A 24,594-nucleotide genomic window follows, 5' to 3' on the forward strand; every position below is an offset into this window, starting at 1 on the left:
CGCAGCCTTCAGGTCTTGCTTGTTTGTGGGTCTTTCCGTCTTAAGTCTGGTTTTGAGCAAGTGAAATGCATGCTCAATTGGGTTAAGATCTGGTGATTGACTTGGCCATTGCAGAATGTTCCACTTTTTTGCACTCATGAACTCCTGGGTAGCTTTGGCTGTATGCTTGGGGTCATTGTCCATCTGTACTATGAAGCGCCGTCCGATCAACTTTGCGGCATTTGGCTGAATCTGGGCTGAAAGTATATCCCGGTACACTTCAGAATTCATCCGGCTACTCTTGTCTGCTGTTATGTCATCAATAAACACAAGTGACCCAGTGCCATTGAAAGCCATGCATGCCCATGCCATCACGTTGCCTCCATCATGTTTTACAGAGGATGTGGTGTGCCTTGGATCATGTGCCGTTCCCTTTCTTCTCCAAACTTTTTTCTTCCCATCATTCTGGTACAGGTTGATCTTTGTCTCATCTGTCCATAGAATACTTTTCCAGAACTGAGCTGGCTTCATGAGGTGTTTTTCAGCAAATTTAACTCTGGCCTGTCTATTTTTGGAATTGATGAATGGTTTGCATCTAGATGTGAACCCTTTGTATTTACTTTCATGGAGTCTTCTCTTTACTGTTGACTTAGAGACAGATACACCTACTTCACTGAGAGTGTTCTGGACTTCAGTTGATGTTGTGAACGGGTTCTTCTTCACCAAAGAAAGTATGCGGCGATCATCCACCACTGTTGTCATCCGTGGACGCCCAGGCCTTTTTGAGTTCCCAAGCTCACCAGTCAATTCCTTTTTTCTCAGAATGTACCCGACTGTTGATTTTGCTACTCCAAGCATGTCTGCTATCTCTCTGATGGATTTTTTCTTTTTTTTCAGCCTCAGGATGTTCTGCTTCACCTCAATTGAGAGTTCCTTAGACCGCATGTTGTCTGGTCACAGCAACAGCTTCCAAATGCAAAACCACACACCTGTAATCAACCCCAGACCTTTTAACTACTTCATTGATTACAGGTTAACGAGGGAGACGCCTTCAGAGTTAATTGCAGCCCTTAGAGTCCCTTGTCCAATTACTTTTGGTCCCTTGAAAAAGGAGGCGGCTATGCATTACAGAGCTATGATTCCTAAACCCTTTCTCCGATTTGGATGTGAAAACTCTCATATTGCAGCTGGGAGTGTGCACTTTCAGCCCATATTATATATATAATTGTATGTCTGAACATGTTTTTGTAAACCGCTAAAATAACAAAACTTGTGTCACTGTCCAAATATTTCTGGACCTAACTGTGTGTGTATATATATATATATATATATATATATATATATATATATATATATAAATATATATATATATATATATATATATATATATATATATATATAAATATATATATATATATATATATATATATATATATATGAACACCCAATATTCATAACTAAACCACGAATGTGTGAACACAGACCTGCATTACTGCTAAGGGAAATTAAGAAAAACGAGATATTTAGCATATAGAAATGGCTATATATATATATATATATATATATATATATATATATATATATATATATATATATATATATATATATATATATATATATATATATATATATATATATATATATATATATATATATATATATATATATATATATATATATATATATCTGCCCAGCTGTTACATCACAGCATATCTCGTAACTGAGTACCTGCTCTATATTAAAGCCTCTCTCGGTGTTAAAAACCTCCTGTGTATGGGCAAGTAGGAACTTGCTATATAGGATAAGATTACCTGTGGCAAGTTGGGGAAGGGTGCACAGTCAGAAGGTATGACCCTCTTAAATATAGACAAAAAGACTGACTGCATTTCATAAATTGCAATGTGAAAAGGTGCATAACTGAACATGACATAAAATACAAATAGACAGTTTACACTCTGATAATGCTAAAGCATGGAAACCACAAATGTGTGAACATGGACCTGCAGTAATGCACCTGTTCACACTTCAGTTTGGTGGGTGCCGTCGGTCTTTTTGTCTATAGGAGTCGTATGTAACTTGGATGTTTGTACGTCAGTCTGTACAGAATTTTACATGGAGCCCCCTCTCAACAACATATGCACTCCTAAGAGGTCTATGGTTACATAGTTACATAGGTTGAAAAAAGACCTAGGTCCATCTAGTTCAACCTTCCTCCACCAATTCTACATTTTGTCCCTAAGTCACTTATAACCAACAATGTTTTGTGTACTGAGGAAATCATCCAGCCCTTTTTTGAAAGCTGTTATAGTATCTGCCATTACTACCTCTTGTGGTAGGGCATTCCACAGTCTGACTGCTCTAACTGTAAAGAACCCTTTCCTATTTAGCTGTCGGAATCGCTTTTCTTCCACTCGAAGTGAATGCCCCCTGGTCCTTAGTATTGTCTTTGGAAGGAATAAGTCATGTGCCAGTCCTTTATATTGACCACACATGTATTTATACATATAAATGAGATCTCCTCTGAGACGTCTTTTTTCTAAGCTAAACATATCTAACTTTTTCAACCTCTCATCATATGGGAGGCCTTCCATCCCTTGTAGTAGTCTAGTTGCCCGCCTTTGAACGGATTCTAACTTCTGAATGTCCTTCTTAAAATGCGGAGCCCAAAACTGGATCCCATATTCCAGATGTGGCCTTACAAGTGATTTATAGAGGGGTAACAATACGTTGGGATCACGGGATCTAATCTCTCTTTTTATACACCCTAAAATCTTGTTTGCTTTAGCAGCTGCTACCTGACATTGCGTACTGCTGCTCAACTTACTTGTAACCAGAATCCCCAAGTCCAAGTATGGTGTCGTTAAGAGTTACGTTTTACAAATCAACCCCCTGAGTCATCTTTATTTGGTAGATGTATGTCTGTCGGAGTACATCTCGCCGCTTGTTGTCAGTAAAAATGCTGCTATACTGCAAGATCATCCCACCCGCCATCTCCTGATTCACTCTTCTACAAAGTACTTGACAAACATGGATTTTCCCAAAAGTTAAAGTGGAAGAGAATAAAAAAAATAACATGCAGACTTTATAAGGGTAAAGATAAGACTTCATCAGCAGAAACTAAGACAACTGAAAGCTGAATTGTGTACCGCAAGAAACATAAAAATCTTTAGTTAAAAGCTAGTGGTACAAAACAAGAAATGTTCAGAATGAAAATCCAGGCCGTCTGGAAGTCCACGTACACAAACACACCAAGTAATTCAGCCATATTGTAGGGCGCTCTTACTATTGGTCACACAATTCAGGCAAGGTTAACGGGTTCAAGTAAATGTAATTTTCTGTATCCATTATGTAAGGTAATGGCAGAAGACATTAATAGTCGAATCAGTCTTGAGTTCTATCTTTTTTATAAACTGCATTTGATTCAGGGATAAAGCTATAGACTGAACATCAGACTAAAGGGTGCTTTACACGCTGCAACATCGCTAACGATATATCGTCGGGGTCACGGTGTTTGTGACGCACATCCGGCGTCGTTAGCGACATCGCAGCGTGTGACAGCTAGGAGCAACAATCGCAAAAACGTCAATAAACGTTGATCATTGACATGTCGCTCCTTTTCATAATATCGTTGGTGGTGCATGCCGCTGGTTGTTCGTCGTTCCTGCGGCATCACACATCACTATGTGTGACACCGCAGGAACGACGAACATCTCCTTACCTGCCTCCACCGGCAATGAGGAAGGAGGTGGGCGGGATGTTATGTCCCGCTCATCTCCGCCCATCTGCTTCTCTTGGACGGCTGCCGTGTGACGCCGCACGAACCGCCCCCTTAGAAAGGAGGCGGTTACCCGGCCACAGCGACGTCACAGGGAAAGTAAGTCCGTGTGACGGGTGTAAGCGATGTTGTGCGCCACGGGCAGCGATTTGCCCGTGACGCACAACCGACGGGGGCAGGTACGCTCGCTAGCGATATCGATCGTGATATCGCAGCGTGTAAAGTGCCCTTAAGGGAGAAAAGGTTGGTAATTTCAAAGCGCATTGGGGTATGCTCTGGGAAAGATTACAGTTCACATCAAACATATCCCAAGGCCACCCATCACCAGACAAAAGCTATCCCTTTTGCATCCTTCTGGCTGGTATAAATGGAATACCTATTCTACAGTGTGGCATGTGAATAGGAATCTGGCTGTTAAGAAATGTACATCTTTCTTTTTAACACAGAAGCCTCTAAGCGATGTACACCAATATTTGTACTGGAATACTTTGCCATGTACATGTTCTTTGCATATGGGTTCTCACAAATAAGAGTAGGACAGACAGTGGTTCTTGTCATAAGTATTTTTTTATTACTACGTGTTTCTGGAGTGAACTGCTCCCTTCCTCAGGTCAGAACATGCAAGATGAACGAATCACATTTTAAAAAGGAGATAGATGGTGCGAGCAGGACGGTCTCACGGGATGCCATCTAATTCCTTTTAAAATGTATGTTGTTCAGTTTGCATGTTATGACCTGAAAAGGAAGCAGTGCGCGCCATATGCCAATAAAATTTGACATTTTACAGAAGAACCCCTGGCGCTATTTTGTTCATCTTTGCTTGTTTCATTTTTTGGATATGTATTTTAACCGTGGAGCGTACAGGTGCTTCTTGATGTTCAATGAAGTGCTGCCTCGGAAGCTACACAAGCTTCTGTATGCCTAAATTGTGGAGGCTATACTTTAGCACAACTGAATAAGGCGAGAGGGAACCTATAGATGGTGTTGGCATTCTATATATCATTGCGTCTTTTTTAGGTTCTATAATCAAATAACCATGCGCTCCAAGTGAACTTGAATTGGTTTAATTCCAAACATGATCCAATACAGTGTGCACTCCTTGAAAACTGTGGACATCGCTCTATACATTATTGCCAGCATCCCACACGATTTGTAAACTTCCAGCACGTGAACTGAGGAAGGTCTAATCAACCGAAAAGACTTCATTCACTGGATTGCGTCATATTTGGAATAAAAAAAAAAAAAAGTTCACTTGGAGTGCATAGTTATTGGTTTATGGTTACGGCTCTGGACCCTACCATCGCATCCAACAAAAGAGTTAGATGTGCCATGTGCTGTACGCATGTCTTTTTTAGGTACTAACAGTGTCAAAAGACCCTTACTGAGTACTGTTATAATGGCAATGTAAGCATAACAAAAGTGTTCCCCATCAGAGGCAGACAGTCCCATCAGAGGCAGTCAAATACCATACCACATTGCGTGGATCTGATACAATCCTTAGACAAAAATGACGCAGGGTAGTAAGGTCTGGGCAGCACGGTGGCTCAGCAGTTAGCAGTTTTTGCAGCCCTTGGTTTGAATCCCACCAGCACAACATCGGCAAGCAGTTTGTATGTTCTCCCTGAGTTTGTGTGGATTTCCTCCGGATTCTCTGATTTCCTCCCACACTCCAAACATACTGATAGGGAATTTAGATTGGGCTCCCGAATGGAGGACATTGATGATAATGGTCTGTAAAGCGCTATGGAATTAATGGTGCTAAATAAGTGAGTAAAGTAGAACGACTAGGTAGTCAAGAGTCTGGACTCTCACTTTAAAGAGGTAAACATGCCTGCCTTTCCCTCAGACACCCCTACCCCAGTTTTATCTCGTTTGGTAGTTCAGCCACATTCACTTATAAAGAGCTAGACTGCAATACCAGACACAACCCATAGACAGGTGTGGCATTGGTTCTGTATCAAAATTAAAAAAAAAGGCAGCCATATTTTACTAATCCCCTTAGTCCTGTCAAAGCGAAGAAAGAAAGAACAAAAGTAATGATACCCCGATCTTTATTTCCAAACTTCAGCGCACTTTTTAGAATTTGATTACACTACTCAAGCAATATTACTCTCAATCACAGGCTCGTTTGCCTTCACATCAAACATTGGACTAGCTGGAATTACAGTTTGCAACATCTGTTATACAATAAAGCTGAAGTATCAATAATGCACACAGTTTGTTGGTTTTCTATCTGCACTTATTTCTTTAAAGAGATTAGACAGTTGAAAGATAAGCAACAGATCGGACAATTGCGATTGAAAATGACGACATAGCCTGTACATGTCCTAGCATCTAGGGTTGATGCAATACACATGGAGATCCTGTCACTTGCCATAGATAGGTTTGGCTTTTTTACCTGGTTTAAATGTCACTCCTCCTGAATCTGGGTTTTTCCTAGTTCCTGCATCTCTCCATTCCTGAGATGCAACCCTCTCTTCCCTGTATATAAATCGAGTCTTCTTAGCCAAGTGGGCGTGATCCTCTTTGTAGGACTCTATTTGAGGCCCATATCACCTTAGCTAGATGTGCATACAACAAATCCTTATACGACATCAAAGGAAACTAAAACAAATCTGTAATAGGGAGATCACAACCCCTCCTGGATCTTGTATTTGGATGCATAATAGGCATTAGACTACTTCAGAACACTGTTTTTACAGTTTCTCTGTTTGAAGACGTGTCGTGTACAAATCAGACAAGAGAGGAACGTGAGAGCAGCCGCAGCTCTCGCTTTCCCTAGATGTCAATTATGTCCGAAGGAGGGGGAGAGTTAAGCCACCTCTGATTGGCCACAGGGATCATGTGGTAGCACTGGCTCTCCTGGGGATTGTGTGACATTGTTATGACAAGTGATCCCTGTGAAAGCCAGTGCAGAGACTGCCGGAACAGCAACGGAGGAGAGTATAGATATTATTTTATAGTAAACAACTGTTTTAAGCCTAGCTCGGAGAAAATAAATGCTAATATAAGAATATAGCTGAAAGAAAAGGAAAAAGGTGTGCTCCCATAGGTAGCATCATCTGGTATAAGAAAGCACAGAGTGATCAATGCATTCAGAAATAGCAATATACAGACTGCAACCATCTCCTTATCTCAAAATAATGAAGGTGTGCACATACTCTGCGGCTGAAGTAGTGAATACATCTGCACACTGAAATGTTATACCAAGTAACTATTGAATGTAAGACATTTGGAATTGCCCAGGTAGAGGTATTCAAGGTGAGGGTCCCAACAAAGGGCCTTGTCGCTGACTGTTAGGCTCATCACAAATTGGCCACATTGTGTACTAAATACCTCATTTTTATCTATGGCAGTTCCAAATTTCTTATATTCAATGGTTACCTAGTATAGCATTTCAGCATGCAGTGGTATTTGTTTTAATTGGATTTACTAGTCCCTTCAGTATGCACCTGTTCACATTTGGCTATTTCTTCGATGTGCTGGTCAGCTTCTTGATATTTGTAGCATATCCTACAGTTGACCTTTCAACTGGTCATAAATCAGCTTAGAGGGTCACTTAGGAAAAGTAAAATTAGGCCCTGCGATCAACAGGAGCTCAGTTATCCCAGAATGAGCTATTTAGGAGCTGTAGAAACCCAAACTATGTTCCCCAAATGACATGGATTCAAGAAAAAACAAGAACAATCCCCCTGATCCTTTAGTTATCAACTGTCTGAGTCCCCAGGATGTGTGAACAGTTCTGTGGAAAGGGATGGGCAATGCTCCATTTACCCGAAAATATGCACCATTACATAGTTGCAGACACAGTTCCGGAGGATAGATTACTTAGGGGTCTGACCTAATTTTTTAATCTTTTCAGAATTGCACAAATGGAGGAGATAATAAACTGACAATACTTTGCTTCACGGAGATTAAATGTATGATATAATTAGGATTAGGAATCTTAAAATAAAAAAAAGACAGGAACTGTAGCCAGCCAGCAATTATTAAGATAGCGCAATTAATGAGTGGTAACATCAATCTGTTCCACTCATGTTCATTTTCAAATCAGCTACAGAAATACAGACGTTATAGACCAACAGCAGCGTTTCTATGGCATGAAAATGGACTTAATTAAAGTCCGCTATTACAAGGCATACAGCCATCGATGCATAAAAGCAAAGCAAATGAAAAACAACAGGCAATCCATTTCAAATGGACATGTGAGGTCCCGAAAGCTAAAATAAAAGCTTGTTTGGTTATCATATTTCTACACTTAGTTAGATGGACGTGAACATTCATATGCTTTCACAATAATTGGATGGCTAGATCGAATTTAATCAGTGAACTTATCCAAACCCTGCAGAAAACAAAACTGAAAAAAAATGAATAAACACAACTAAAAAAAAATTTTAAATTTGAAAAATATACAAAAAAAAAGGGCATATATACAGATGTAACAGAGCTGTTAACCGTTTCCTCTGTGTACCGAAAAAGCCTCCCTTTTAAGCGTTCCTTTCTGAGAAGAGGGGACCTTTGCAACCCTTTCTCAAACCATTTTCCTATACTTACAGAGCAGATCTAATGATCAGGACAAGCTTTGGCAATGAGGGACTGAAACGCGCAAATGCTAGGTAATAATAATAATAATATTTATTAATTTATATAGCACTATTAATTCCACAGTGCTTTACATACATTAGCAACACTGTCCCCATTTTGGCTCACAATCTAGAGGCCCTATCTGTAGGTCTTTGCAGTGTGGGAGGAAACCCACGCAAACACGGGGAGAATACACAAACTCCTTGCAGTTGGTGTCCTTGGTGGGAATTGAACCTGGGACCCCAGCGCTGCAAGACTGCAGTGCTAACCTCAGAGCCACCGTGCCGCCCGTAACTGTCATTGTGGCAATAGCGGGGGTGTAACTGACCACAAGAAACAAAAAAAAAGAAAATATCTAGTAACTTAGGCAACTGAAAAATGGTCAGTTTTGGTGAAAAAACATTTTTGTGGGGGGCAATTAACATTTGTTTATCTGGCCACTTAAGGCTGCTTTACACACAACGAGATCGCTAGCGATGTGACACACCCAGATCGTTGTTACGATTTGCAGAGATCGCTCATAGGTCGTTTAGTAGCGGTCACACGTACACATCTCACAAACGACGCTACATCGTTCAGCAATATATTGTTTGACCAAGGCGGTCGTGTGGATGTTGTTCGTTGTTGGTAGGGTGTCAAACGTAGCAATATGTCTGCTGCGTTCCAAACGACGAACAATATTTTGAAACTGAATGTCTTGTCAACCATCAACGATTTTCACCCTATTTGCGATCGTTCGGAGTCGCTCGTAGGTGTGACACGCAACAACGTCGCTAACGATGACGGAAGTGACCTTTCACGAAAACAGTGACCTCGACGACATATCGTCCGATAAATCGTAGCGTGTAAAGCGGCCTTTAGGCCACTGACTAGCGTCAGACTATTATGAGCGACCTGGGTATCTTGTTTCCATTAGCCCGGCCTGACCTGGTTTGTACTTGATTTTTTTTTTTTTTTCTTTAACTCACTTTATATCCCACTGATATGTGTTTTTGTAATATACTTTAACAATATCCTCAGCGGTCACCAGTGCTGGCACTCCAGCAAAGCATCTGATTGTGATCTGTATATCATGAACCTAGTTTTCCACTGCTCAGGCCAGATCCCAATGTATGTGTTGCCACAAGCGACATCATATACATGGGCAGCCTAAAGCACTCTTGCTCCTAGCGCATGTGCACAGTTTGAAACAAGCATGCGTCAAGAGAAATTGGGCTTCAGACTGCTAATGTATGTGATGTCACTTACCGTATGTACAAAGGGCTAAAGCCTGAAAAGTGGAGAAGTAGAGCATGTGCACCACTGCGTCATATATTCACTTTAGGACTACGGCAGATAGTTATCTGCCGCTATGGCAGATAACAGTACTCTGCTCACGCAAATTTTCCCATAGAGAATGTATGTGGCACATGCTCAACAACCACCCATACTCCAAAAGACTTTTAACAGGATATTCCCATCTCCAAGATCATATCCCAATATGTAGTAGGTGTAATAATAATATGATTATTAGAAAATACCTCCAATTAGAAATATTGTGTCGTTCTCCGGATTAGTTATGTCGCTTACTTCAAGTGCAGGACATTACACTAGCTTAGGTGTATGGTTATGACACTAGCAACTGTTACTATATGAGTGGTGGTAAAAATGGATACCTAAGCTACTACAGTGCCCTGCATATGAGATAAGTGGAATAGCTAATGAGAAGAACAATACAACATTTCTAATTGGAGGCATTTCTTAATATTAATATTACACCAACTACATTTTGCCATAGGATCTTGGAGATGGGAATACCCCTTTAAAGGTAGTCTGTCACCAGAGAATGACCGTTCAAACCAAGTACAGGCACTGGGTGCATCATGGCCGGGACAATCATTTAAATACAGCTTCCCACCGGTTTGTTTTCCATTTCCACCCTTTTCTGGCTCTAAAAAGCCAGAGCTATCAAAGAAGAGGGGAGGGTGGAGATTGAGGGAAAACAATTAGTTGGGAAGGTGGATTTAAAGCCTGGTTATCCGGCCTACACAATCACTGACAACTATTTTCTGCACAGAAACAGATATAGGAATAGTTGTCAGAGTGTTTGGATGAAGTAAGCAGTACTCTCACTGTTAAAGGGAACCTGTCACCACTTTTTTTGGCGTATAAGCTGCGGCCACCACCACCGGGCTCTTATATACAGCATTCTAACATGCTATAAGAACCCAGGCCGGGGGTATAACATAAAAACACTTTATAATACTTACCTAACGGGCATGCGGTGGGCCTAATGGGCGTCTCCGTTGTCCGGCACCCGCGCCGCCTCTTTTGGCCATCTTTGTTCTCCTTCTCTAGCCGCGGTGCATGACGGGTCCGATGTCATCCACACTCGCCGGCATTCAGGTCCTGAGCACTGCAGGGCAGATCAAAGTATTGTAGTGCGCCTGCGCAGGACCGGCGAGTGTGTATGACGTAGACGCGTCATGCACCCAGGCTTCTGAAATAGGACGAAGATTGCCGAAAGAGGAGGCGGAGACGGAGACGCCCATTAGGCCCTCATCCACCGCACAGCGACCGTTAGGTAAGCATTATAAAGTGTTTATGTTATACCGCCAACCTCGGCTCTTATATACAGCATGTTAGAATGCTGCATATAAGAGCCTGGTGGTGGTGGCCGCAGCTTATAGGGCAAAAAAGTGGTGACAGGTTCCCTTTAAGTTTTATTCTTCTGTGTTTCACTCAAATTCTGCCTTGAATTCTAAAACCCTATATAATCAAATAAGTTCCACTTCTCTATCAAGTTTAGTATTCAATAGAAAATAAACACATTGATACGATGCCCAAAATATACCACCACCAATGTACATACTCCATAAAGAACAATACTATAACATATACTTACTATACATTGGGAGTATACATATATATTGATAAGAGTGAGGTGCAATGCGGCAGCAGACATGGCTACATTTTTTCAAATTGTGTCCCCAACCTATGTACAATGTAGCGCCATAGGCATATACAGACGTCTGTCAGCCTTCATCCCAGGCTTGTCTGTTCATAATAATTGTATCAACACTGTACCACCAATAAGAAAAAAGAAGTCAAAACTTTAAAAGTAGTGCACCTTGCTCATGAGCACGAGGAATGTGTTCTGCCTTCTGACCCGTGGACTCGTCATCCGTCTGGATACACTCCTTCAGCTCTTTAAATACATTAAAAGCAGCACAGATTTTCTCCTGGGTGCCTTTACTTGATGTTGCCTGAGGAAGACTACAAGGTGGAGTTGGTGACCTTGACCTAAAAACATGACAGTCATGCCAAATACAATCAAATTAGGAAAGGACAATTTCATAACACAGAAACAAAAAGAAAAAAAATCAAATAAAAGTAAACAATAAAAATAGACATCTACCGGTTTTCAACTGGAGGTAATTGTTCAATGGTTTGCAGTCCCGATGATCTGCCCTGCCCTGACGACACCTCGGTCTCTGGGATTGCATCTGGTGATCTGTAAATGTCTGCAACAGAAAATATACAGATATAACATATATTTTAACTATTCATCACAATACATGGTGTTTGCAGGGGGACCGGTCACAAAAGAATCAATGACCTATTACTTTATACACCTCAATCATGATCAAGAACATTATCCGGACACACTGGTAAAACTGGTAAGGGAAGAGGAGTAGTTCTACTCAATTAGGGCAAAGTATAAAACCTATACATCAGAGATCAAAAATCACAACCAAATGATAAATCACTCAGAGGTATAGGAATAGGGTGCATGCCACCATGAGGGCCGAACTATCAACTGTGTGGCCACCTTTATCGCCCATACCTGAAAACTTCTGCTGCAGGACGTTCTGACCATAGGAATCAGGAGCCACCATCTATCCGCTCCACTAGGCTGGGTTCAGATGGTTGTATTTCACGGCACATAGCTGAACCACAATACCGAGACCTCCTGAATTTATAGTACCCGATTCATTAGGGTGTTTTACGTTGCAAAATTATTCGCAACTAGGACAAATTGCTACATTTTTACACAATTTTGGTGTTTATACACCAGTTTCGAAAAGCTTCAGCTAAAGGGGAAAGCATGGGCAGAAGGGGGCATGGTTAAGCCTGTGTCTTATTCCTGAAAATTTACCACTTTAGTGGCTTAAATTTTGACAAATGTATGCCAAACCACGAGTGAAGTACATTTATAGCAGAGCCGCACGTGAGTTATAAGATGAGCTAGCTACATTTAAGGGAACCTGTCAGGTGTAATATGCACCCAGCACCACGATCAGTTCTGGGTGTATATTCGTAATTCCTGCCTAACCGTCCCTGTATACACTAGCATAGATAAAGGGATCTTTAGAAAACATATTTCTAAAGATCTTTTATCATATGCTAATGAGGCCAGACACTAGTCGCAAGGGAGTTAGTTGCTGGGCTCATTCTGCCCTCTTAGAATGGTACGCCCACAAGGGTGTACTAACATGCTATTCAATGCAGCATCATCAGTGGTGACGGACGTACCTGTGTATGCTGTGACCACTGATCAAAAAGTCCTGGCACTTCCGGTCATGTGCAGTAGACTTCTCTGAAGCCAGGACGTGTACACTCGGGCTTCATACTGCGCATGACCGGAAGTGCCGGGCATTCAGATCAGTGGACACAGGTACACATGTCACCGCTGGTAATGCTGCATATTAGTACACCCCTGTGGGTGTACCATGCTAAGAGGGCGGAATAAGCGCAGGAACTAACGCCCATGAGACTAGTCCCTGCACTCATTAGCATATGATAAAAGATCTTTAGAAATACTTTTTCTAAAGATCTCTTTTTCTATGCTAGTGTATACAGGGACAGTTAGGCAGGGATTAGCAATATGCACCCAGAACTGCTTGTGGTTCTGGGTGCATATTGCACCTGACAGGTTCCATTTAAGTTGGATGGGACTATTGGCATTTGGGTGTCTGCCGCCACCAGCATTTACAAGCTACTGAACACTACAAGTATATGTATATCTAGTTGGGTGGTTGCAATGCAGTTCGGCTATGCTCACGTGGCGTTTTTGCAGCTTTTGGGGGAGTTCATGCAGAAAAGAAGCTGCATTTTACCAGTAGCAGCAAAACCTATGAGATTTCAGAAGTCTCATGCTCACTTTTCCCCCCTGATGATTTTTAAAAACCATAAAGCATGTCAATTCTTTCACCATCTTTGAATTGTTTTTTTCATTCATAAATAAAATCAATAAAACTGAAAAAAGGATGAAATATAAAAAAAGAAAAAAAAAAATCATGATAAACCAGTTTTGCTGTGTTTTTGATGAATAAAGCTACATTTTTTTAACAAATACCGTGGACAAAAATCACACGTTTTTACTGAAAATAGAAGTAGGTTTGGCTGCAGAAAATAAAAACATTGCAAAAAATGCCACGTGTGAACATAGCCTTTATCATTAATGAGCAATCAGAAGCGTAATAGCAGTGCACAACCCCCTACAGTGATCGTACCAACCTTGTCTATATAAAAGCATATTCACTGCTATATGCTGGAGGCATTTGCTGGCTCACCTTGAACACGGCACATGACCTTGAGGCTGTCAATTGTATATCAGAGCCAGCCCATCATGCACTTCCACCAGACTGCAGATTATGCGTCTGCATACATTTCCCGGTCTTTATATAGCGTGCACGCATGGTGAGAGTCTGATTACTTTTATGCCGCTGCATATGCCCACTCATGATAAAACATTCTGGCTAAGTTGATATGACACAGACTGTTAGAACAGAAGTACATGGTAATTTTCCCCAGCATGCTGGCGCTGTTTGCAGCTGGAGCGGATGTAGTAAGCAATGGCTCATTATACTGTGTGCATATTTACCATAGTCTGTTTGTTTCTCCTGGGCCTCCTGTGGTCTTATTGTGACATGCCCTGCCGTGGATGCCTGCTCCCTCCCAGACGCAGGACTCTGGCTACCATGCTGTTCCAAGACGGCTTCCAGAGCTGCCATCTCTCTCTGGAGTTTCTTTAAATTGTTCTGCATGGCGTCCCGCTGCTATAAGAGAAGACACCCTGGGAGTTTAATCTACCTCTTAAAAAATTGAAATACTGCAGATCTTGTAAGAGGAAAAGACGACGTAAAGTGTAATTACAACAGCGGCTAGAATTTAAAGCACCACAGACGGATGGATGCGAGTGTCATAGGTCTGTGCGCTACACCGTCCTACCTGGTATTGAAACAGAAGGCTTTAATTCAGGTACTACGCAGAAAAGGCCCCTGAAATCAGAGGCACAGCATAGCCCCCACTGCCTACGGGGCAGCATTACAACATGGCGCTTGTACTGAGCCAGTAGACCGCTCTTTGTACGAGTCCCGATGGTCATTTTCCCTAAAAGCTTCAGTACAACGTGTATTTTTGAGACTACTTTTATCTATAGCATAGGGCATAACTTGCTATAAGCTGGGGGTCCAATTGGTGGGTGTATACATGCAGAAATGGGCCCACGAGTGCTGATGAATAATGTCAATTACTTATACACATGGAGGCTACCCACGGTCAGTGGGCTTTAGAGTAAAGTGGACAGATTGCTAGACAATTGCTATGGTTCTGACATTATTATCATTATTATTATTTATTATTATAGCGCCATTTATTCCATGGCGCTTTACAAGTGAAAGAGGGTATACATACAACAATCATTACCAGTACAAAACAGACTGGTATAGGAGGAGAGAGGGCCCTGCCCGCGAGGGCTCACAGTCTACAGGACATATCTTCATTATGCCGAGATATGCAGCACAACCGCATTTGATTCTACAAAGTGATGCAGATCAGTGAACTACAGCGGTGGCGGCGTGATGGAGCACCATCCTGCAGATTTGAGGTTGTCCCAGGGGTCGGACCACCATGGTTTCCTGTGGTACACCAGACCCCAAACTCATACCAACATTCTCTGTTGTCAAATGGGTTTTGTGCTGAAGATCTTTACAAAGATTTTTTTGTTGATTGTGCTTACAAAGAAGTTGGAACGTGATCATTGCAGCCAATCTGTGGCCCTAACGGTCATTTGCCATACTGCGTACATCAGCGTTCAGGGATCGGACGAGACCAGCAATAAAGGATACATGACCACTGCAGCCAATCTGTGCCCATGTTCTTTATTTGCCATGCCACTTGCATTAGTGCTCAGGAATCAGACCACAAGACCAACAATAAAGGAATGGTGACCACTGCGGCCATTCTGTGGCTCTAGTGGTCATTTGCCATATTGCTTGCATCAGCACTCTGGGATCGGACCACGAGACTATGGGCCGCTTTACACGCCGCGAACTGCCTCCTTTCTAAGGGGGCGGTTCGTTCAGCGTCACAGCGACGTCACAGCAGCGTAACTGATCCGCCGCCCAACAAAAAAGGAGGGGAGGAGATGAGCAGCCGGAACATGCCGCCCACCTCCTTCCTTCCTCCTTTTCCAGTGGGCGCAGGTAAGGAGATGTTTGTCGTTCCAGCGGTGTCACACATAGCGATGTGTGCTGCCTCAGGAACGACAAACAACATCGTTACTGCAGCAGCAACGATAATTGGGAATAGGGGGGCATGTCACTGATGAGCGATTTTGAACATTTTTGCGACGATTCAAAATCGCTCATAGGCAACGACATCGCTAAAGCGGCCGGATGTGCGTCACAAATTCCGTGACCCCAACGAGATCGCTTTAGTGGTCTCGTAGTGTGTAAAGCCACCTTAAGAATAAAAAATGTGGATCCTATACACAATGATTGGCTGCAGCAGTCACATGCAAACCGTTTCTAAAGAAAAGAAAAATGGATTGGCAAAGTGTCAGGGCTGAATCTGCTGGGGATAGAAAAGCTAGATATTGTTAGTTTTGACATTTATATTTAAAAATCTGTGTAATCCTGAAAAGTTTAGGCTGTTAACCAGCTTTTTAAAATATTAAGGCCCCTTTCACACATCAGTTTTTTGCCATCAGTCACAATCCGTTGGCTCGACAGATCCGTCACACATTGTGGAAAAACTGATGCGATTGATCCATCGCACCAGTTTTTCAGCCCAGCAGTGTTTTTACACCCCATCTGAGCATGATCAGTTAAGAAAACGTAATCAGTCGCCGGATTCCGTCATTTGACGGATTTAGACGGCTCCTGCGCCTATAGGCTTCTATTCTATCAAACGACGGACGGAGCAGTCGCTGTCATTTTTTCAACGTAGACAAAAATATGTTACTTTGTTGGTTGTCTCCGTCCGACGGACAAACAATTTTCGACGGCTCAGCTGAACGATGGATGAAGCGTGAGGCCATCCGTCGCTAATACAAGTCTGTGAGGAAGAAAAACAATCCAGTGGCATCAGTCGCTGGATCATTTTTTCAAAATTCGACAGATTGTGACTGATGACAAAAAAAACTGACGTGTGAAAGGGGCCTAAGGCTATGTGCTCACGGGACTATGTACCAGCGGATATATCTGCAGGTACGTCCGCAGGTTTCCCGCAGCAGATCCCTGGAATCCGTAGCTATCCATAGCTGTGGGATTCCAGCAAAATAGCTGCGGTAAACCTGCGGATATTCATGCGACTTGCCTGCGGAAGTCTCGGCCTCTATCTCCATAGTGGAGAGGCGAGACATCCGCATGTATGTCCACTGGAATAAGTGACATGCAGTTACGTGCAACTGCGGGACATCCGCAGCTGCACATACTGCAGCATGGACACAGACACTCCCCATGTCCCATAGGAAACATGGAGAGTGCCTGTACTTGCTAAAACCTGCAGATTTATCTAGAAAATCCAGATAAATCCGCAGGTTTTCAAAGGCAAAATCCACGGGTACATAGTCCCGTGGGCACATAGCCTTAGAGTTGGACTCTCAGCGCTGCCAACAATCAGCTTTTTCAGTGGTGACAAAAAAAATAAATAAAAAAAAAAAAATGATGGACCAATGTAGACTACAAAAGTTGGCCATGGTGACAGCTAATGCCAGGCATGCCGAGAGTTGGAGCCCCACTACTCTAACATTGATAGCCTATTCTAAGCACAGCCTTCCATTTATAAGGCTGGCTAGCCCTTTCATGAACATGGCAGTAAGAGGTCAGAAGTTGAGTGTGCACTTCATAGACATCACGCCTGTTGCTCTGACAAGTGCCATATAGATGTAAAAAAAAAAAAAATCTGCCGTAACTGATCCAGTTCAAGAAAACTCAGACAGTTCATTCATCAGGAATTAGGAAAGGAAAGAAAATCTCTTTCCATCAAAAAATCAGTTTTTAGAGATTTTCATTTAATGGAAAAATAAAGCTGGGTTATTTCTAAGTGAAAAGGCGCTTTGTAACGGTCACAAACACACTTACAGAGCCGGGATCAATAATTCCCATTATTCTCAAGAAAATCATCTGCCGCATACCCAGAAAGCTGTCAAGCAATGCTGGAAAGTAGTCGGAGCCGTATCCTCCGCAAGCCAGGAGAAGTTTCTATTCCCTTTACTTGCCGATTTTCTGAAAGTAAATGTGTGGCTGGCACAAACTAACGGGATGGAAACCGGACGAGACAAGAGAGGAATCACCCAGGTATTTCATTAGCTATATGCCGCACAGCCTGAAAGTGCCTTCTGTAACCTACGCAATGTAGTTGGGTTTTTTCCCTCCAGATAAACATCTTAGAAAAGCTTTTAACCAAATTATTATTTCCCCTTCACAGTTCCTAGGATGGATGACTGCTTTAAAATCCTAAATTGTGTTTTTGGGAACAGAGCTGATTATTTAAGGCTTAGAGAGACAATACATTATTGTCATGGAAACAATAGAAGTCTAAATAATCCTCCTCAAGGAAAGGGGGCAATGTGAAGAAAACATGGCCGACCAAAGCCAAATAAAGAATTTGGACATCTTTGGGGGATTTTACTATTCCATAAACCCCATACATATTGGGCTATAGAACTAGAGTTTTGCAGCCTGCAATGAGCAAAGAAACAGAGTCTGGAAAAGCCAAACGGTACAAAAAAAAAAATCCATAGAAAAACATATTATAAATATACACACACACACACACACACACACACACACACACACCAAGATGTCGATAACCTTTAAAACATGGGACCACGCGGATCATTTTACTCCATTGTGACAAGCTTGGAAAATATTGCACCCACATGATTATATAAAAAACAAAAAAAACAAAAAAACAAAAACAAACTTGTATTACTGATTGGATTACAATTCGGAAACCCCTCTTCTCTTAAATACTAGTTCATGTGAGAAATGTACAAATAGGTTGGTCAATAAAAATTGTCATTTTGTCACACGGTCAGAACAGAATGGGCAATATCAGATTGTGTGGCGACATGTCCCATCATCCAAGGAGATAAGAACCCTAAAGGGACCGGCGATTAGATTGATGCTGCCCGAACCACAGGCGGTATAGTGGGTGCATGATCGCAGCCAGGGATTTTATTCTGAATGGCTGTAGTGTTTTAGAGAAAACCTGGATTGAAAAGCTGTCCAGGAACTTGACTGATCCAGTGTGGCTTATGGCCGGCTTCTCTCCTCACCTATCCCGGTGATTCACATCTCTCTCCTTATATACACACTTGGGAGAGACCTGTCAATCAAATGGAACAGTGTAGGGAGAAGTCAGACCGGAGTAGGCTTGATTCTTCCTATAGATACTGCCTGGCTTTTCATACAATGTTTTCCCTAATTCCCAAATAAGATTAACACATACCTAGCCTCAGCCGGACTCAGATTCATGCTGCCTGTGGTTCGGGCACACTATGGGAAAGCATGTGCCATAAGGAATTGTACCATTCATAATGTCGAAACACATTGGGCATCTTTCTTCTGCTTCATATTTGTCCGTGCCAATACCTGTGCGGATATTTAATCTCATTTTTCAATATAGAAGAAGTTTTTGTTCATCCTTATCTGCTGGTTCCGCTGGATTTCTTCGGTTTGTTGATAAAAAGTTGGGAAAATAGTTTGCATCACCGACCTCTTATGGAGGGTTCATAAGGAGAGTTTTTTTCCACATAGACTGCAACTAGTATTTTGTGGCAAACTCTGCATGGAAACAAGTTACCTCCATCGTTCTCCATGCTGTCATTCATACAGATACAGGTTTCAAAAGTGATATGTCACTTATTGATACTGTTTTCGAGTAGCCTATGGTGGATTAAACCTATTAACCCTATCCAAGGCAGTCCAAGGTTGACCCTCAGATTGAACAGTGGTGTTTTTACTTATTAGGCCGGGGCCATATGGGGATTACTGCGATCCCCTCGCATGACACTCGGCTCACGCTGGCAGTACAGCAGGAGCAGTGTCATGCGAGTGTCCCTGTGACTGAGGTCCAATCATGCGATCAGACCTCATCTGCAGGGGCAGGCTGTCACTGAGGAGTGGCGGATTGGCACTGAGGAGGGGAAGGAGGGATTTATCTCCCTCTCTCCTCCGTTGCCGGCTATTGCCATTCTCGCCCTGCACTCGTGTTACACCGGTGTACCGCGAGTGCAGTGCGATTTTTCTCTCGCCCCATAGACTTGAATAAGTGAGAGAGAAACCAGGATCACATTGCACCCGCAGCATGCTGCGATTGTTTTGTCGGTCCGATTAGGCTGAGAAAATAATCGCTCATGGGTGCTGGGACATAGGCTAATATTGGTCCGAGTGGAATGTGTTTTTCATGCCGTGTGGCGGTTCGCTCATCATTACGAATAGGGCCTCTATTCGTAATGATGAGCGAACCGCTCGGTGCGTATTACGAGCATGTATATGCTCAGGTGCTCGGTACTCATTTACCAAGCATAATGGAAGTCAATGGGGAAGTTAAACATTTTTACATAAGAGTTTCCGAAAAAAAAAAAAATGCTTTAGTTCCCTATAGACTGCCATTATACTCTAAAACCTAGTACAGAGCACTGTGTGTTACAAAAACGCTGTGTGTGAACAAGGACCGCTGCAGGAATGTATCCATTAGACAGAGTGTCATTGAGTGCTAAATTATAGGCACACAGATGTACGGCCATGTAACGGCACTGTTCAGCCAACAGCTTGTAGTACGGATCCATAATATGATCATGATTCTTACAACCGAGCCCTTCCATGTCTAAATCGAGGTGGAAATGGTGACCTGACAATCAGCAATGGGATGTCGTTTAGTGGATATGTGATGACTCTCAGGCAAGAATTGGCTCATTAACACATAAAAGGACGCCGTCAGCATCTGAGACCCCTTAATTAACCTAGTGCTGCAAAGTCTTCTAATTACTATGGTATTATTATAGCGGTGTAGATTATGAGCAAGCACATTTTGTTATTAAGAAATAAATTAATTAAAAAAAAAAAAAATACAAAAACAGGATAACAAAAGGACTTGCATTGACAATATTCATATTGCGATGACATCATAATAGAAGAGTAATGTATTGCCTATAGCCCTGTTATAACAAAGTGAACATGGAAGCCATCTAAAGCCCAGCAGCTTTGTAATAAAACATCTAGATTTAAAGATGTGTCTGCTGAAAGTGATGGGCTATAAAAGTCAGGACGGAGCGGGTCTCTCTTATGCAGACGGTGCATTTATGAATGAGTCCAAACAATGCATTAAACACAATGGAACAATAAGCACATTTGTTCGCCTCCATTCCTTGAAATGCGGCGCACTTGCCTATTTCATCGGTCTCATTTCATCTATAAATTGCACGGACCTTATAGAAGACTCTTATTTGTATACTGCACTCATCACACATCAGAAATAAAGCTCCGCAGGAAATGGCTTGAAAACATCAACAAAAGTTTACAAATTGCACTCAAACATAGTCCGCTGAATGCACATAATTTACCGCGTCAGGAAAGGTTTTAGAAAGAAAAAAATAAATAAAAAAGGACAGAATGTATTTACGACCATGACAGACGAGAGTGATTGAAAGCGCGGTTAGTATTCAACAATGGATGTGCTGATCAGGTGAGATAACACTGCCACCATGTGGAGCACTACAGTTACTGCATGGACAGCTGGAAAGCGATAACCAGAGTAACTTTTCGCAGACATTTTCGAGGTTTTGTTCTCTCCTGTTATACATTCATTGACGTCACCTTATTTAATGACCGTTACAAGCCCACAAAAGTATGTAGGAGATACAGAAATCTTACTAAGTGTTCACACTGAATGATCAGAAGAACAGGACGGCGCTGCATGTAGGAACAAGACTATTTTAGGGTTATTCTTATTTTAGATTATCTTCTGGTACATGTTGCTAAGTTTTTTTACATGAATGGACAGCAACTTACCTGTGTATTGAGGATTTCGCACTGAGAAGATAGTCCTGAGGAATCCCCTGTGTGACTGGCCTCACTCTCACATCCAGAGACTTCACCTAAAACGACAAGTATACACCAGGGGCTGGTTAAAAATCATGAAATATTAGATAACGGCCATATACAGCCTGGTACAGGAAGGTTTGCATGATGACAATTTGTAAAGCTAGCCATAAACATTTGGCCAAACAACCATATATTGTGCATGTGTGCCTACTGATTCTCCCGGATATCAGGGAAAAGAAGAAATGGGCATGTTACAGTAAATATAAAAAAGATCCTCCTCCATTCAGACACTTCCAGTGGCATGTGATGACATTCCAAAATAAGACTTGTGACCGGCTACTGCTAATCACGGAGTTCGGTCAAAACTCCTGCTAGTGATTAGCTTAGCAGCTATTTCCTGTGTGTTGAGAATGACCGGGGGGGAAAAAAAAAAAAAAAAAAAAAAAAAAAAAAAAAAAAGAGAGACCAGCAGGGAATCCGGGAAGCAGCAGAAATTGAATGGCAAGTGGTTGGTAAGGTGTGCCTACCGCTCACTCTAGACATGGATTATTTTATTATAATATATATATATATATATATATATATATATATATATATATATATATATATATATATATATATATATACACACATATATACACACATATATACACACACACACATACATACACCCATATATACATACATACATACATATATATATATATATATATATATATATATATATATATATTATATATATATAATGTATGTATGTATGTATATATGGGTGTATGTATGTGTGTGTGTGTATATATGTGTGTATATATATATATATATATATACATATATATATATATATATATATATATATATATATATACATACATACATACATATATACATATATATGTGTATATATATATATATATATATATATATATATATATATATATATATATACTAGAAGGTGGCCCGATTCTACGCATCGGGTATTCTAGAATTTACGTATTGTGTAGTTCATGTATGATTTTTGTTATATATATAGATGTTGTTGTGTGTAGTTACCAAGTGTTTGTGTAGGGCGCTGTACATGTTCTGAGTGTCGCGGGGGGTGAGAGCGGTGTTGTATGTGTGTTGCGTGTGTTGCGTTGTTTGTGGAGCGCTGTGTGTCTGTAGCGTTGTGTGTGTGTGTGTGTTGTGCGGTTTGTGTGGGTGTGGTGTGTTTTGGGGGGAGGTATGTTTTGAGCAATGTGTGTGTTGTGCAGTATGTGCGTATATTTGTGTGTGCAGCGTTGTCTGTGTGTGTGGGTGTCTGTGTAGGGCGTTGTTTGTGATTCCTAGTGTGTGTGTGTTGTGCAGTGCGCGTGTGTGTGTGTGTTGGGGGGAGGTGTGCACCTCCCATCGTGCTCCATCCCCCATGCTGCGCACCCCCCATCGTGCTGCATCCCCCATGCTGCGCACTCCCAAACGTGCTCCATCCGCCATGCTGCGCACTCCCAAACGTGGTCCATCCGCCATGCTGCGCACTCCCAAACGTGCTCCATCCGCCATACTGCGCACTCCCCATCGTGCTGCATCCCCCATGCTGCGCACTCCCAAACGTGCTCCATCCGCCATGCTGCGCACTCCCCATCGTGCTCTATCCGCCATGCTGCACACTCCCAAACGTGCTCCATCCGCCATGCTGCGCACTCCCAAACGTGCTCCATCCGCCATGCTGCGCACCCCCTATCATGCTCCATCCGCCATGCTGCGCACTCCCAAACGTGCTCCACCCGCCATGCTGCGCACTCCCAAACGTGCTCCATCCGCCATGCTGCGCACTCCCAAACGTGCTCCATCCGCCATGCTGCGCACTCCCAAACGTGGTCCATCCGCCATGCTGCGCACTCCCAAACGTGCTCCATCCGCCATGCTGCGCACTCCCAAACGTGCTCCATCCGCCATACTGCGCACTCCCCATCGTGCACCATCCGGCATGCTGCGCACTCCCAAACGTGCTCCATCCGCCATGCTGCGCACTCCCAAACGTGCTCCATCCGCCATGCTGCGCACTTCCAAACGTGCTCCATCCGCCATGCTGCGCACTCCCAAACGTGCTCCATCCGCCATGCTGCGCGCTCCCAAACGTGGTCCATCCGCCATGCTGCGCACTCCCAAACGTGCTCCATCCGCCATGCTGCGCACTCCGAAACGTGCTCCATCCGCCATACTGCGCACTCCCAAACGTGCTCCATCCGCCATACTGTGCACTCCCCATCGTGCTCTATCCGCCATGCTGCACACTCCCAAACGTGCTCCATCCGCCATGCTGCGCACTCCCAAACGTGCTCCATCCGCCATGCTGCGCACCCCCTATCATGCTCCATCCGCCATGCTGCGCACTTCCAAACGTGCTCCACCCGCCATGCTGCGCACTCCCAAACGTGCTCCATCCGCCATGCTGCGCACTCCCAAACGTGCTCCATCCGCCATGCTGCGCACTCCCAAACGTGCTCCATCCGCCATGCTGCGCACTCCCAAACGTGCTCCATCCGCCATGCTGCGCACTCCCAAACGTGCTCCATCCGCCATACTGCGCACTCCCCATCGTGCACCATCCGGCATGCTGCGCACTCCCAAACGTGCTCCATCCGCCATGCTGCGCACTCCTAAACGTGCTCCATCCGCCATGCTGCGCACTTCCAAACGTGCTCCATCCGCCATGCTGCGCGCTCCCAAACGTGGTCCATCCGCCATGCTGCGCACTCCCAAACGTGCTCCATCCGCCATGCTGCGCACTCCGAAACGTGCTCCAACCGCCATACTGCGCACTCCCAAACGTGCTCCATCCGCCATGCTGCGCACTCCCAAACGTGCTCCATCCGCCATGCTGCGCACCCCCTATCATGCTCCATCCGCCATGCTGCGCACTCCCAAACGTGCTCCACCCGCCATGCTGCGCACTCCCAAACG

General features: G+C 43.0%; 1 protein-coding gene across 2 annotated transcripts in view; it reads right to left on the reverse strand.

Moving 5' to 3' along the window:
- Positions 1–24,594, reverse strand: part of BRCA1 (BRCA1 DNA repair associated) — a 238,841-nt gene that overhangs the window by 90,157 nt on the left and 124,090 nt on the right. The window contains exons 11-14 of one of the 2 annotated variants that reach the window (XM_075349979.1): positions 21,625–21,710; positions 14,205–14,376; positions 11,736–11,841; positions 11,448–11,620 (exon numbers count right to left, since the gene is read on the reverse strand). In XM_075349979.1, the coding sequence (XP_075206094.1) occupies positions 11,448–11,620; positions 11,736–11,841; positions 14,205–14,376; positions 21,625–21,710 (537 nt within the window). Of the gene's footprint in view, positions 1–11,447; positions 11,621–11,735; positions 11,842–14,204; positions 14,380–21,624; positions 21,711–24,594 lie in introns of both variants that reach the window. The other variant, XM_075349978.1, reaches the window with a different exon arrangement.

This window comes from Anomaloglossus baeobatrachus, chromosome 5, assembly GCF_048569485.1.
Source record: "Anomaloglossus baeobatrachus isolate aAnoBae1 chromosome 5, aAnoBae1.hap1, whole genome shotgun sequence".
Lineage (NCBI taxonomy): Eukaryota > Metazoa > Chordata > Amphibia > Anura > Aromobatidae > Anomaloglossus > Anomaloglossus baeobatrachus.